This window comes from Durotheca rogersii, assembly GCF_024521655.1.
Source record: "Durotheca rogersii strain YMJ 92031201 chromosome Unknown GGS23scaffold_40, whole genome shotgun sequence".
Lineage (NCBI taxonomy): Eukaryota > Fungi > Ascomycota > Sordariomycetes > Xylariales > Xylariaceae > Durotheca > Durotheca rogersii.
Window position 1 is genome coordinate 125,209 of NW_026251271.1, and position 15,902 is coordinate 141,110.

General features: G+C 54.0%; 4 protein-coding genes across 4 annotated transcripts; 2 read left to right on the forward strand and 2 right to left on the reverse strand.

Moving 5' to 3' along the window:
- Nucleotides 1-626: 626 nt before the first annotated feature.
- On the reverse strand, nucleotides 627-5,384 carry GGS23DRAFT_387175 (beta and beta-prime subunits of DNA dependent RNA-polymerase). The gene is made up of 2 exons (XM_051513484.1): nucleotides 5,074-5,384; nucleotides 627-4,990 (listed from the first exon to the last, which is right to left on the reverse strand). The coding sequence occupies exons 1-2, from the start codon at nucleotides 5,287-5,289 to the stop codon at nucleotides 740-742; spliced, it is 4,467 nt and encodes a 1,488-aa protein (XP_051367617.1). The 5' UTR covers nucleotides 5,290-5,384; the 3' UTR covers nucleotides 627-739.
- A 1,065-nt stretch (nucleotides 5,385-6,449) lies between these two features.
- Nucleotides 6,450-10,137, forward strand: GGS23DRAFT_387273 (DDHD domain-containing protein). The gene is made up of 5 exons (XM_051513485.1): nucleotides 6,450-6,825; nucleotides 6,899-8,079; nucleotides 8,147-8,379; nucleotides 8,447-9,701; nucleotides 9,810-10,137. The coding sequence occupies exons 1-5, from the start codon at nucleotides 6,550-6,552 to the stop codon at nucleotides 9,961-9,963; spliced, it is 3,099 nt and encodes a 1,032-aa protein (XP_051367618.1). The 5' UTR covers nucleotides 6,450-6,549; the 3' UTR covers nucleotides 9,964-10,137.
- Nucleotides 10,138-11,827: 1,690 nt separating this feature from the next.
- GGS23DRAFT_387359 (uncharacterized protein) lies at nucleotides 11,828-12,733 on the reverse strand. Its single transcript, XM_051513486.1, has 3 exons — nucleotides 12,537-12,733; nucleotides 12,308-12,470; nucleotides 11,828-12,253 (listed from the first exon to the last, which is right to left on the reverse strand). Exons 1-3 carry the CDS (start codon nucleotides 12,650-12,652, stop codon nucleotides 12,008-12,010), a joined length of 525 nt encoding a protein of 174 aa, XP_051367619.1. The 5' UTR covers nucleotides 12,653-12,733; the 3' UTR covers nucleotides 11,828-12,007.
- Nucleotides 12,734-13,210: 477 nt separating this feature from the next.
- GGS23DRAFT_387369 (uncharacterized protein) lies at nucleotides 13,211-14,440 on the forward strand. Its single transcript, XM_051513487.1, has one exon. It carries the CDS (start codon nucleotides 13,332-13,334, stop codon nucleotides 14,106-14,108), a length of 777 nt encoding a protein of 258 aa, XP_051367620.1. The 5' UTR covers nucleotides 13,211-13,331; the 3' UTR covers nucleotides 14,109-14,440.
- The last annotated feature ends 1,462 nt before the right edge of the window (nucleotides 14,441-15,902 follow it).

Genomic DNA, 15,902 nt, shown 5'->3' on the forward strand with positions numbered 1-15,902 from the left:
CATCCTCCACAGTCTAAGCTTCAGGTCTAAAGATGGGGACCGGAACTGAAGTCCGCTTTATACACGTTTCCCGCCTATGCCTGTCTGCGTTGTCCGGTCCTCGATGGACCCTACCGAGTCTTTCCCGAAGAATAGGATAGTTCAGTAAGAGCCGCTTCATAACTCAAAATCAAGGTCCGGAACGGATTGCCTGGTGTGTGTAGTACTGGGGTGCCTCGGCATCTCGCGAGTTTCCTGGCCCCTTATATCATGGGACACAAAGGGCGACTCGTTTCTATTATGTTAACACTATGGAACACCCCGAAACAAGGAAACAAATGAGGGGATATAACCTGGCAATATCCTCGCAATTGTATATGCTTCCCTCCTTTGCCCCTATCATCGCCTGCCAGAGTGGTGAATGGGAAGAAATACAGATGCGGGGGGGAGAGAAGTAGACGAGGCTAGGAGGAGGAGAGAGAGGAAGAGTAGTCACATCGTGAATAAGACCTATTATTTCAAAGATACCTTGCATTGCTAGTACCTAGACTCCAGGCATGCGGTGTGGGTATATGCTACGGATCGCGGACTATAGAAAAGTAACTAGTAGCAACACGACAGGATAGGAGAGATCCTGAACCTGATATAAAACTCACACGCAATGCCAACACTATGCTCTTCTACAACCGACTGATTCTGCACTTGGACGAAGCCCTCCTTTGGATCCTCTCCCTGCGAACGTGCCCGGGGAACACAGCTTTTAAACGTCCGCCATCGGTCTGGACCGCTTCGTCGCCCTACGATATGCATCCTCCTCCTCCGCCCACGCATCCTCGAAAGCGGTTGGCAGACTGGCGAGATCCTCGTCGGCGAGGTCCAGCGCGCGAACCATTTGGAAGGCGCCCGTGCCGACCAGCATCGTCTGGCCCATGATGATCTTCTCGCTGACGCCCTCGATAGGATCGGCCTTCATTCCGGCCGCTGCGTCAAACAGGTGGTCCGCCGTCTTCTCGAACGACGCTAGCTGTAACACGCTATCCCGCATCTTGGACAGACCGAAGCGGGTGATGCCGAGGATTTCGCCCTTGTATGTCATGACATCGGCCAACAGCTGCATGTGTCGCGGGTCGATATCCATGCCTTTCATCACCAACGAAATCTCTTTGGCGATGGTGGTTCTTGCCGCTTCGATGCCGAGGACGTCGCGGCATTCTAATACACTGTTTGTACGCACTTTGGTGCCGATAACCCCTTCGGTATTCATGCAGTGTCGTAGCCCATAACCCTCCACCATCACTGTGAAACGAGGTTGGCTTGCCTTGTCTGACTCTTGAATGATCGCGCGAGTAGCGTCCGGATACCCAGAGATCGGCACCGACGGCAATACTCGTTTCAGGTAATTGACTCGAAGGAGCAAGTCCGCCATAGCTTCTGCAACGGCCGTCTTGCTTCTCGGCATCCGCTTGACTGCCGAGTCCGGGCCCGGAGGTCTGACCGTGATCTCAATGGATGCGTCTTGCTCAAAGACGTGCATGTCGGTTCTCTGTATCTTTAGCTTCTTCTGCTTAGCGATAGCATCTGCGATGTCGTGGATGCCGATACCGAGATGCATCCCTTCCAGAGTCTCGGTATTGATGTGAAGGGTAATAAAAGCTCTATACGGCTCCCATTCGTCATCGAGATATCGAAGCACATCTTCAACGTAGGTCTTCTCGATTCTAGCTCTGACAAGATGAGCTGCCTCGATCTGCTGGCTGTTCTCGAGCGGACAAGTGATAACCGGCGTACTGATCAACTTCGAGGCGTTTATGATTTCTTTGATACGCGGCACACCCTGCGTGATGCTCATCCCGGCGACACCGGCAAAGTGGAAGGTCTTCAGAGTCATCTGCGTCCCCGGCTCGCCGATCGACTGTGCCCCGACGGCTCCGACTGCGTGCCCCGGCTCCACGCGTGCTTTCGAGTATTTCTCTAGACACAATTCGATGAATTTTACGAGCGTACGCTCCGAGACTTTGGCGACCCTCTCGGATGCACGTCTCGAGACTATCCCTTTTTCTTGCTGCTGGATGGCGGTTAGAGAATAGCCGTCGGGTCTGGTAAGCATCCCGTCCAATCCTGCGGAAGCCCGAAACCTGGACAGCTTCACGGCCAGCTTTTCAATGTGGGTTTGTATGCTCTTGAGAAATTCTCGGGCGCTCTCGTGTTCGTCAACGGCGTAGTCGCTCTCATCCGTGTAGTCCAAGGGCTCCCCTCGCAACAAACCGCGCCTTTGGTAGCGCTTACGTTCCTCGTCGAGAATGGACCTGCAAAGTTCCATAATCTCAAAGGGCAACAAGGCTCTGTCGGAATTGCTCCAGGTCAGGTTTTCGACATGAGACCATGTTCGTGCAAAATTGACGGGGACAGCCATGCCTTCCATGTCGACGGGATCTAGCTTGTCGGCGCCGAATTGGAACTGCACGACAGCACCGCCAGAGGTTCTGACCGTGTCGTCATACTGGGTTGACAGATCCTCCAGCGATTTCATTAGGCGGCGGGACATGTATCCAGTCTCGGCAGTCTTGACCGCCGTATCGACCAGACCTTCTCTCCCAGAGATAGCGTGAAACAAGAATTCGGTGGGAACTAGGCCGGTGTAAAAGCTATTTTTAACGAAGCCCTTTGCGGGAGCTTGGCGAGTGTTCTTGTGAAAATGTGGGAGGGTCCGGTCTTGGAAGCCATCGGCTACACGCTGCCCCCCGATGATTTGCTGCCCAACGACAGCGACCATCTGGGCGACGTTAATATTTGAGCCTTTGGATCCGGAAGATGCCATGACCCAAGGGGCGTTGTTCTTGCTGAGCGTCATGATACAGAAGTCTCCTGCCGCCTGTCGAACTCTGCTCAGCGTCCCAGAAATCTTGCTTTCCAAGGTCTCCTCCATGCTACAGCCGGCTGATTTCTGTAGTTTATGGGCGTTGAATTGTTCGATGAACACATCCGACTCTTCGTACGCCGCAGCGACGAGGGCCTGTTTATGCTCTGTGAGGGCAGCGGACGGGAAGACGTCACCGATGCCGATCGAGAAGCCTCGGTTGGTCAACACTCGCGCGCACAGCTTGGCGAGCCGGTTCATGGCCGCGACGGCCGCGTCAGGGCCGAAGTCTCTCAGAATAACGTAGAAGATGGATTCCTTCTTCCCGGCACCCACGGTCGACTTATCCATTCTGCCGCACATGACTTCCGAGTTCCTCACGACAAGCCATCCGTCATTCGGGCACATATCTGGTGCTCTCGCCTTTTGCCCCGGCCCGGGCGGTTCTGGCTCCGCATACTCCCTACACTTGGCATCGAGGTTGATTTTGACTGGGGATGACTTGTTCGGCCGCATGAGCATGTTGAAAACCTGCTTCCCAGTCCACAGTCGCTTCGGATAGAGGATAGCCGGAGGTGGGAGATCGATGTGAGTAACGCCATCCATCATCTGCATGACAATATAGGTAAACGTTTTGCGGTCGAAGAAGTTGTCCTTACTGCTGAGCAGGTACGCGGCCGTGATGAAGTCTTGCGTTGCCGCAATGATCGGTTCTCCGTTTTTGGGGGTCGCCAGGTTGTATTTTACACCCATGAGAGTCATGGCTTCGGCACGGGCCTCTTCTGTCTGAGGTACGTGTAGGTTCATTTCGTCCCCATCAAAATCGGCATTATAAGGACCGCAGACACATTCGTTAAGACGGAATGTCCTCCATGGCCGTATTTTCGCGTAGTGGCTCATGATACTAAGCTTGTGAAGCGACGGCTGGCGGTTGAAGAGGACAATATCATTATCCTCGAGGTGCCGCTCAACTATGTCCCCTATGCGGAGATCCCTGGCAGCAGATTCTTTGTCGGCAAATCGTAAGGAGACCTTGAAGGCCGGGTGCTCGCCATCTTGCTTTAGGATATTCTGTGCCCCTGGCCACACGTTGGGGCCATTCAGCACGCATTGCCTAAGTTTCTCGATGTTTCCCTGGTAGACTCTCTCGGGATAAGTAAGGTTCTTTGCAACGAGCTCGGGTACAGCAACCTGGTTGATGGATAAGTTGGGGTCAGGCGAAATGACAGTTCGGCCGGAGAAGTCCACGCGCTTCCCTGACAAGTTGCCACGGAATCGGCCTTGCTTGCCCTTCAGGCGCTGGCAGACGCCCCTCATTGTTTTCATGCCACTATCCCGCAGGCCAGGGACGTCGCTATTCACGTAGACCGCAATTTGCAACTGAAGAAATTCCCATTGCTCCATGATAGTCTGGAGCGCCGTGCCCTTTTCCAATGCAGCACGGATTAAGCCGCATGCCCATACTATGTCGCAGAGGCGGGTTGTAAGATCGTCCTCGTTGCTTGCGCCCTCCTGGGCGACCGACGGCCGAATGCACACAGGCGGGGCGGGAAGATACTGCCACAAGAACATCTCGGGCCGGCCTTCCGAAGGGTCGAGCCCGAGCAATTCGCAATCGGCAGGGCTGATCTGCTTGAACAAATTCAAAACCCTCAGGGGGTTCAGGTCCTCGAACGCTTTCCTCAGATGCTTGTCGAGGTCGTTGACATGCTTCCTGGCCTCTCTGAACGAGTTGTCGAACTCGACCTTGCTGGGCGGTGGCTGCTTCTTCGCCGACGTTGACTTGTTGTATGCGACGAACTTGTCATGGACTAGTTTGAGAGCGCCGACTTTTCGAATCTGGCCGTTGACCGCCCCACAGTAAGGGCAGTGTTTTGCCTTCCGGCACTGCTGGTTGATCTTCTTGCAGATGGCAGTGCGGCGCATATTGTCGATGAAAGGCCGCCTCAATTCCTTCAGAAAAAGCCGCCGTTCCGGCTCCGTCAGCAGCACTCGGGAACAGTTCTTGCATATGTTCTGCAGGATCGTTATAGTGAACTTGATGTAGCCAATATGAAAGGCGGGTAGAGGCAATCGGATATGGCCGAAGTGGCCAGTGCAGTCCGCCAGCCGGAGGCCGCATGTTGAACAGGTACCGGTCTTGCTTGAAGTTCCCTGCGAATAGCGCCCGCGTCAGTCAGTGTTCTCGAGGCCGGCAGTCATGCCTCCAAGACAGTCGTCCGGGGATGTTCACTCACTAGGCGCTTGTCGAGCACTCCATTCTGAGTCGGCTCTCTCCCCCTGTCGACATCGTACAGGGTTCGATCGGACACCTCGATGACAGCTTGATTGACAATATCCTGGTTGGACTGGATGCCGAACTTGATCCGTTTGAACCTCTTGGGCAACTTATCAACGACCTGGTGTTTAACTGGCGCAACCGCGCTGGTGGTAGCGGTAGTAGTGGTAGACATTTCTGCTTTCGTTCGGCTTCTCAGTATGGCGAGGAGAAGGCGATGTCAAGAGTCGCAAGCTGCAAATCGAGAGGCTTGCGCAGTTCTCAGGTATTGGTGTAAGGAAACTGGCGTCGCGCGAACGCAATGGTGAACTCGACAGGCGGCTTCCTCATGGCCGTATAACCAGGCTGGAGAGCTAGACGGCGAGATGGCGGCGCGGCTGGGTGACGGCGTAGGCGGGAGGAATGCTTGTCGGCTCGACGAGACCCAGCGTTGTATGTGTAGATGGGTGGGTGGATGGAGAGACGGGCGGACAGAGAAAAAAATGACTTGGCGTTTAGAGTCGCCCAGTCGTACCCCACCATTCTGACCAGGTTCTGCTGCGGCGGGGGCCAAGCGAGTGTAGATAACCACATATACCAGGTACCTACCCACCTTAGGTACAGTAGGGTAGAAGGTAGGTACCTAAGCCACCACACGATAAGAGGTAGGTACCTAATTTGCAATGCCTTAGGTACCTCTCGCCTCTGTGCTCAAGCACTAACCTGCTGCTAAGGCTGCATGTGGACCCATACCGTTACATTAGGGGCAAGGCAGTACCTTACCCTAGGCACGTTCAGCTAGGTACGTGCATATACCTATTTAGTACATGCATCGGTTGGCCCATCCGCTTCACCCCCGGTTGCAGCATACCTTCGATAATGTCCCATGTTCATCGATAAATGTACCTACCTAATGCATGTATCTCAGGTGCCTACCTGCCTTCTGGCCTTCCAATGCCATGTGACAGATACTGCGACCGACGTAATCCCTCTTCCCACGATATACATTGAGGCCAGCTCATCCTTTGCTGTTCAGGTTTACACCTACATGTATATATCGTATATATTAACTTACATCTTATATATTTCGCACCCGATAGGCATTCTTCTCTCCCACCCGCTGCTTCGGGGAAAGGCTTTGTACCCCAAATTGCCAGCTCCCTCGTCGCGATCCGAAACCGTACCGAATGCCAACGAAATCTAGGCTGACAATGTGGGCTCCGCCATCGACAGCCAGCGAGCGAATATAACTGCATATTCGTCCAATATTCTGCTTCTTGATCCCAAGTCCCCGTCTCCCGCCTCGCAACCCTTCAAGTTGGCGAACTCTCTGGTTTATATCTCCCGAACTTGTCGAGGGGCCCGTGCCTTGTCATTCCGCTGGCCCGTTCGAAGCTCATTTCCCACAGCATCCGCGAGAAGCTTCATTGGATGGCCCTTTGGCCGCTCCAGCAAGATGACTCCGGAGAGCGGTGACACCGCCACGCCCGGCGAGAAGAAAGACGTAAAGAAGGTAGAGAAATCATACTTGGCAACCGCCGTCGATTCCATCAACCCTTGGACGTTTACCCGCAGCACTACACCGACTCCGAAAGACAACCCTCTCAAGCCCAAGACCACAGCAACGAGGAATGCCGAAGACCACAGCACCAACACGCTCTACGGCCAGAGCCTCAGAAAGTACCCTACCGACTGCCCGCCTTTCGACGTTATGTGGTTTCACGCGGTTGACGTAAGTGTGGCAACTCGGTAACCTCGTTCGTGTTGTGCAGTCTTCTGGCCTCTCTAACCCCTCCGGATACCAGGTGCCTAAACGGAAGCCCAACCTCTTGAAGACAAAAAAGAAGGAAGACGACGGAAGTAAACAACCCGCGCCCAAAAAATTCATCGCCTTCTCTAAAGACGACTCGCGATCGATCGAAGGCGCTTACCAAAAGCTTCTGGAGGAGCTCGAAGACGAGCGAGACAGGGGATCCCTAAGTAGAGGGATACGGTCTACGTCACAACGTAGGAGGGCAAGGTCGACAGATGACAGTCCCGATATTATCATCAATGACGAGAGTGACGGCTCCCGGGGTAGCCCACGAGTTCCGGTCAACGAAGATTTCTTATTTGACGTCGACATAGAGGAGCGCGAATTGGCGCCCGTGTATTGGCTGGGTCCAGTTTACGAAATTCGCCGTGGCACTTGGTTCTACCAAGAAGGGTCCACGTTGCGGCCCTGCGAGGAGAACTTGGCAGCTCAGCTCGAGGAGGGGTACCTGAAAATCAAACCCTGGACGTACCCTGCGCCTAGGACGCACAGTAACTCGGGGTTGCATGATGTAACCCCCAAGGCGTCTTCAGAAAACCTCAAGGCCACGGCAAAATCGCAGGCTGATGGCTCGCTAAGGCCTCCGCCGTTGACGCCCGCGTTGCAGCATCAGCCCCAGACTTACCGTCTCTTCGGAACCTATATGAATAGTATAGCGACGTATCAGGATTCGAACACGGCTTGGCTGTCTTCGGAGAGCGTCTTCTCCTGGGTTACGTCTACCGTGTACCAGAAATTCGCGGGTGGCGGGTACATGAATGGCGTAAAACTCGTCCGAGGGTACTCAGAACCCGGAAAAGCAAAAGATGGGAAGAGGCCAGTTACTCCCCCAACGGCCACGCTACCTCCCGAGAAAGAGGACGAGAAGCAGGAGAAATCCCTTAAGCGACGATCCGCCCCGGCCAGTGTGCGTTCTGAAATCTCAGCGGATAGAGACAGGGAAGATGAAGATTCCGCGATGGACATTGAACGGCCCGAGAATCGCCTGAAACGACAGTTCTCTTCTTTCATCGAGGCCTCGGAGGACCCAGAGAAGCAAGAGGAGCAGATAAGGAAACGCGAGGAGCAAGAAATCCAGGACGACTACACGGGCCAAGACGGAGAGACACAGGGGCGCGAGATCGAGCATCTTGTTCTGGTTACCCATGGTATCGGGCAACTCTTGGGACTCCGGTGAGTCTCAGTTGATATCCACACGTAGACATCTTGAGACATAATGCTGATGGGCTCGCTTATTTAGTATGGAAAGCGTCAACTTCGTCCACGACGTTAATATGTTTCGAAAGACTGTCAAAGCAGTTTACGCCCACTCAGCCGATTTAAAAAATCTCAATAAAGAAGGTGAAAACGGGCCAGGCAACTGCAAAATTCAAGTTTTGCCCGTCTGTTGGAGGCATCTGCTGGACTTTCCGAAACGGCGAGAGAAGAAAGGTGAGACAGATTTGGGCGACGCCGCGGACGACGAAGACGAATGTGAGCTTCTCTCTTTTTTTTCTCGTGACTCTACGTTGTCGAGTTCTGGAATTGACCAGCCTCCTAGACCCCTCCTTGGAAGACATTACGATTGAAGGCGTCGCGTTCGCCCGCTCCCTTATCTCGGACCTAGCCCTAGATGTTCTGCTTTACCAGAGCGCCTACCGGGAGCAGATTTCGGAGATCGTGTTAAAGGAGTCAAACAGAATTTACAAGCTATTCATCGAACGCAATCCCGATTTCAAGGGCAAAGTCCACATTGTTGGTCATTCGCTGGGGTCTGCGATCATGTTCGACATCCTCTGTAGACAGAGAGAAAAGCTTCAACCGCCAGAGACCCCTCGCACGCCCCTTCGTTTTTTCACAGCCCCGGAACGATTCGAGCCGCCGAAAGAATCTAACGACCTTGGTTTCGACTTTGAGGTTGAAGATCTATACTGTCTTGGCTCGCCGATCGGGCTCTTCCAGATGCTTAAAGGACGTACGATCGCCGCCCGGGGTACCCCTAACGCAGTCCCGTCCGAGAGTCCCCTCAATCCAGAATGTATCGAAGACCCGTTTCTCCCTTCCTCGGTCGCGGCGGACCAGCGAATTTCAGCAGTTACCGGCCTACCGACCTCGGTATCGTCCCCCAAAGTCGCCCAGTTGTTCAACATCTTTCACCCTTCCGATCCAATTTCGTACCGGCTTGAGCCCCTGATCTCACCCGCAATGTCGTCTCTCAAACCTCAGGTATTGCCATACACTAAAAAGGGAATTTTCGGCGCGGTGGCGCCACAAGGCTTATCCGGAATAGGCGTCAAGGTCGGCCAGAGTGTTAGCGGGCTCTGGTCTAGTTTCAGCGCAGGAATCGCCAGCAGTCTTCTCAATCGTAGTCTGGGGCTAACCAACGAAGACGTCGCGAATTTCAATGCGGCAAACGCCTCAACGAACAATAGCAACGCCTCGTCGCAAAGTCAGGCTCCAGCTTCAGGCGGAAGCAATATCACGACTTCTAACGACGTAACTCCCAACGCTAACGCACAGTCTGAGAAAACGGATGCGCGACAGAAGGCGCTTGCCCGGCAGAACAGCTCCGGGACCTTGCGGGCTAATCTCGGACACGATGCGACGCTTATTGACGACGAGCTCGAGACATTATACGCTCGCTTCCAGAAGAAGCGTGTCGAGGAACACAAGAACAGCGCTAGTCGCGCCGAAGAAGGTCGAGAGCTTGGAGAGGCGTGGGCCGCCGAGGAGCGCAAAGCGCAGAAGCTGCGCAGAGAAGAGATGAAAGTGCGCTCCCTAAACCGGAATGGGAGGGTCGACTATAGCATTCAGGAGTAAGTTGAACATTTTTCACACATCACCTAGAGAGAGGATCGTATATCGACGGCCGCATGCCCCGACGAACACAACGAGGCCTATGCTAATAGGTTTTCTCGACTCAGGGGCGCACTCGACTTCAACCCGATCAATACCATCGCGTCACATATGAGCTACTGGCAGGACGAAGATGTGAGCCACTTCATCATCTCGCAGCTCCTGGCGAAGAAGAAGGGAGACTCCGGCCGTCAGGGAGGTCAGCTTAAGGTTCGTATCTAAGAAGCGACGCGGACGAGCGAGAAGCCCGCCCCTAACCTCACTCGACGAGTACGAAGCAACACTGCCTCGCGTCGTCACGCATGCGGTTTAAGCATACCGAATCGCGCTTAAACGCCGCGCCCGGTCCCGAATCCGGTCCTTTGCAGTCACCGTAGCGGTAGCCCTCACGAGCACGGGAAAGTCCCGGCTCCTGCTTTTCCTTCTAAGCTGCTGCCGCCTTTCTTATACCTACGTAGCACCGCAGTCATGACCTGCTCTAGCACTCTTAAGTTGTCTGCACGGCGCAGATGGCGATATAAGGTCAGACATATGGCTGATCGAATACTGGACGGCACATAGAAGGGGGTATGTCGCACCCTCCCTGTGTAAGAGTCACGATATTGTACACGCGCTTGGAAGCTGTAGAAGCGACACCATATGCTCTATTTCAACGCGACCTGCGAGAGGGACTCGCCACTAAACCCCACCGGTGGTATTTTCCCCAGGCGTCTAAAGGGAAATCTGAGTTTCGGGGGGATCATGGATGTTTTCATTGTCCATCAGGTACCTCGGAATAGACATGGCATTGGCCAGCGTAGCCTCGGCGGCTTTCGCCCCCTTTAACGTAGCCTCAATAGAATAGACACGAGAGAATCCACGCATAGAGACAGGTATTTGTATAGTTATTCATTCTATATCCATTCGTGGACGCGTGCTTCCAGATGATCTTGGAATCGTCGGGATACTGCCAGATAGCCAGGCAGGCAAGACCGATTACCGTCCACCAAGTTGATCGTATGCTGCACAGGGCACATTAACACACGCACACAGGATATATATATATATGTATGTATGTATACGTATATAACAGACGCACATGAATCCCTATCCTCACCTCCCTACCGGCCTTTATTTATCGACTTGCTATAGACGAGATGCAATACCAAACTAATCACCCTCGCCTCCCTCAACCACTCCCGCCTCCCCTTCAAGAGCAAAGGCCGCGGAAAGTTTCAGGGCCTACCTATCTAGCCCTATAGCCCGGCCCAATTAGCCAGTCATCGAGTCAGCCCTCCGAACGAATCTCACGAGACTCTTAGGCCACGACGTCGAGGCGCTCTCATCCCCTCCACCGAACCCCCTGTGAACGGCTATATCGGGACGTGCACACACACACACACACAGGCTGTCAGACATCACAGGTACCTATATATCTCGAGCCTAAGTCAATCTACCCCATCAGTCATCGATATCCTTCTTACGTATGACATCGTCCATACATAAGTAGGAGGGAGGGAGGGAGGTATCTTCCCTTGCTTTCTCCTTACCGCACGACAAATCATCCGCCATAGGAAGCAGGGACGTGGACACAAAACACACCGACGAGAGGCACTATCACACAAGACTGGAGAAATCCATTAGGAGCGAGGACATTTCTTACTTGAGCCCTCAACATGCAGTCAAGTTCATCGTTCGCGAAACCACCCTTCTAACCAGCGTTACCCCTCCATCCTTTTCGGAGAGGCAACCAGTGCCATGGAAGAGTCCGCCCGTGAGACACCTCCTTAAGGATCTTTCTCTTCGACTACTGTTTCCTCGTATGCAACGCATCTTTTTTTTCATACGATACATGTCATGATCCATGAAGCCGACGCAACGAATCTCAAGACCCCGCAAATGCGTGACCAATGATGCCGTGACGAACCTGTAATAGCCCTTAAAAGCAAATCCATGAACAAATCCATGACTCCGTATTTCGTGGGGAACTTTTCCGGGTGCCGTGAGAGATTCATGTAATCCTCTCCTAATTTTTTTGGGTTGTTTTCCGTCGTGTTGTAGCCCCAACGCCAAGAAAATCAATATGAGAAGCGGACTTCCTCCCGTGTGCCGCAATGCAATGTGCAAGAGATATCTCGACTTTACCGGTGGCGCCCCGCCGTAGCGACCCACCGTTTGCGCGGAAGGTCAACCACAAGAAGAGACTATACAAAGGGTGCTTGAAGATTTCGAGGAGATCGGCCACTCCACTCATCCACCGCTCCGGTAACCTTTTCGAAGGTCAAGGTTACCATCCTCCTTCATAACTATCAGATGTTGGAATACCCATATCGTGTTTGAGAATGGGCTGCATCGGGTGCAGGTCGAGTTCTCCGGCATAGAGCTGCTTAGTTAGGACACTGAGCCTGAACGTGTCCAGGCTGCTGGCACTTGTAACAGATCTTCTCTCCTCCCGACGACTCTTTGGGGCAATCGCGGGAGAAGTGGCCATTCTCGCCGCAGTTGTAGCATTTGCTACCATTGACACACTCGCCTAAGGCTAGGTTAGAAATAGACGGCTATGATTTCTCGTATCGAATTTACTCACGAGACATGTGACCGTAACCACCGCAAGAGTAGCAAGTTTTGCTATTTTGCGCACCACCGCCGCCGCCGCCGCCGCCATAGCTGCTGAAGCCTCCGGCACCGTAACCGCCGTGGGCACCATATCCGTCGGGGCAGCTACGGGCGATGTGACCGATCTTGCCACACTATGTACAGATCGTGTTAGCTTTACCGCAGCGTATAGGCAAATACCTAGTATGATGATGACTTACCCGGTAGCACTCTTGGGCGCTTGACTGGCCGCCGCCCCCGCCCATGGGCATGCTGCCCTGAGGGCAATCACGGCTGATGTGGCCTGGTTGGCCGCAACGATAGCAGGTCTTGGCATCCTTGGGGCCGTCAGGACACTCGCGGCCTAGAGTTCATCGTTGGTAAGAAAAGGGCCAATCGGTCTAGGGAAATGCAAGGAAGCTAGCTCACTGATATGCCCTTCGCCGCCGCAGTTGTAACTATAATAAGTATGTGAATACGAGGCCCAGCTCGGTAGGCGTCGAAATAGTACTCACCATTTTGCCGCACCGCGGTTGGGGCAGTCACGGGCCTAATCGGTGTTAGTTGATGACAGACCCCCGTCCGGCCTGTTGCCCCTCCTCTGGACGTACCTGATGGGTAGTCTGGCCACCTGCACGGACGATGGAATGTTAGATCGTGTTTTGCTCGCAAGAGGTCCAGTACGTAAGAAAGGCCGGTATGGGGATGTCAAATGTACTTTGGAGAGTGACGGGGACGAGCCGGTCACAAACCACAGGAAATACGCATTAAACATGCGGACAGTGAGGGGATGAGGGCGAGAGTGCTTCGCTTGGGGCGACGGGATTACGTACAAGTAAAGCAAGCGCGTGGGTTAACCTGGAACTCCATGATAACGATTTCGACGGGTGTCGGTGCTGAGAGGCGAAGATGGGGTGATTGACGGTATCTATCTGTCGTCTTGGAATTGAAGGCCGAGTCTGTTTGAGATCGAGGACAACGTTAGCCATTCGAGAACCCAGATAGCTTCTCGCGCAATGCGATGCGACACGGCTCGGCCTGCGCTAGCCCGACGCATCACCCTACAGCATCCCACCCCGAGGAAATGGGGGTCGTCGTCGCATAGCTCCATACCGTCCCCTATCCGCAAGAGATTTCTGCAGCGTTGGCCCTCTCCTCGCACCCCAGCGCGGCCGAGGCGATTGATTGGGACAAACAAATACGCACACCTAGCAGGCGCAAAGGCTTGGACGGCGCGGGGGGGTAAGGAGACATCGAGCGAGAGAACTTTTGCGTGTCGAGGCCAGAGCGGGTGGCGATGCGAACGCATCACATCACCCCTCGCCCCAGGCGCAGAAATACTTGAGAAATGGGGGCAGGCGATGAAGGGAAGATGTACGTATGCCGTAGACGTCGTGTGGTGGGGCCGTACGGATTTCCGCGACCCCTACAGGCCTAGAGACGGAATGCGGGCACACACGACGACGACGACGACGACGACAAGTATCGCGATCTCTATGCGGGAGACGGACTGGGAGCGAGGAGGTTGGGCTTACCTAGGGGACCTTACGGGTTCTGTCGACGAGGAAGACTGCGAAGAGGCTTGGTCAATCTCGAATGGTCGCTGCAAGGTGGGATTGAGGCCCAGGTCAGCGTACGCGATAGGGACGAGGGTGTTGGTTCGGGGGTTGTCAGAGACGCCGAAGACAAGAGGCGAACTGGTCGATGTAGGAAAAGACCAGGTCAGGCGGAGCCCACGGGCGATATCGAGAAGGGGAGTCGGGGAGGAAGAAAATATGAGGTTGGCTGGGTAGAGAAGAGTAAAAATTATTTGGGATGTTGGCTGATAGGAATTTTGAATTTCATGGAAGGAGAGACCCGACCCGTGCAAAATTGGAAAGCGTGACAAAAAGCGGTATGGCGGGGAATTGCCCAGCTAGATACCTCAGGTACATAGGCGCTTTGCATTCCATCTATGGGAGGCGAAGTATTGTACTTAACCCCCCCTTTCCTCTGGTGGGAGGAAGGGGCAAAGTTCCCCAAGGAGGTGCCGGAGGTATAAATGAGAGGTACCTACAGGTAGGTATATACCGCAGTACTTAGGTAGGTAGGCATAGGCATGTACCACAGGTGCGCGTACGCCTGCGAGGCAGGAGCGGGCTACAGCTGTGGCCACGAGACTTAGCTGTGCCGCTGCCTAGGTACCTAGGTACCTACCTCAGGTACTTCTAGCTTGGGAGGTAGGTAAGGCAGGTAGGTACGTCGAGTACCTAGGGTGTACATACCTCTAGCTCGCTTCGACGCTCTGCTTTGCTGCGGATGGCTACAGGTCTCAAGTACCCTAGCCGTATCTAACCCTGGCCACCAGTACGAAGCAGCTTGTCCACATAGGTAGGTACCTACCCTCTTCCCAGGTTAGGTACTTAAGGTAGGCTGGGGGAAGCACGGTAGGTACCTCCAAGGCCAACGCTGTGAGGCACCCCGTTCACAGTGTAGATGTACCTACCTTAGGTATCCTAGGTGGGTAGGTACCTAACCTATGGTATCGGTATGTGGGTTGGTCTGAGACGGCATGTGTCTACCGAGGTTGGAGACATTTCAGGTATCCATCGAGATGCCGTAAGCAGGATGCAGCATGCGGAGCGGACAATCGGAGGGCATCGCAGCGAGACAGAGAGAGGGTGGGATTCGAGGGGTAAAACAAGGCTGGCTGGCACCGGACTCAAGGATGGGATCTCGACACAGCCGATCTGATGATCTGTGCGTGCGGGTGCGGGTTGTCGCTCTGATCGCTGTTGGGATGTGGTGCTCTGGCGCTTTGGCGGACGAGACCGCGGGCAGGAAACTAACTCTATGAGTAAAAAACTCTTGTGGGCATGGACCGGATCGCCAAGCTCGCCAATTTCCATTCCTGGAACCGGCTGCCCCCAGCCGCCTAGGCAGCACGTGCATTCTCCCATTGTCACGTTGTCCCGGCCATGCCCTGGTTGTTACGCCTCTGCATCGACCCATATACGTACGGGTCACAGTTCGATCCCAGACGATATTGCTGCGTAACATATCTCGAGATGGCCCGTTTCCTCCATCCGCGAAGATGCGTGAATTGTCAGCGTCGCACTAGGCCCTGGCATGGTAATGGTAACGGGCGCAAGGCGGTACAGTACCGGTCGTTTTCGCAAGGAAAACTCCTAGGGGTTGTGGAGAGAGAGGGCTGGGTAAATTTCCTGTTTGATGGCAGAAAATGATACCTACTCACGGAGGGTAGCGGTGGAGATGCCAACTCCGTACATGGCCGTAAAGAGTGCAGTTGTGTCTACATATACCCTCTCCTCCCCTTCTCTCACTCCCCCTATATACGCCTATATATATCAGCAGGGGGGCCCGAACACGGAAAGCTCTCGTTTCTATCTGCTGTCTTCGTAGTTGAAGTGAGCAGTCAAGGCGGAATTAGGTGCCCACGTAAGCAACCTACTACTTGAGGTACTTGGTACCTATGCGTACATCCAAAACATCTGCAGGTACCTACGCCTACCTTACTCTACCCGCATTTAGGAAGACATCCACTCGCACCACCCGCCCGAGGCTGTCGAGAAGCACTTCTTCTGCTT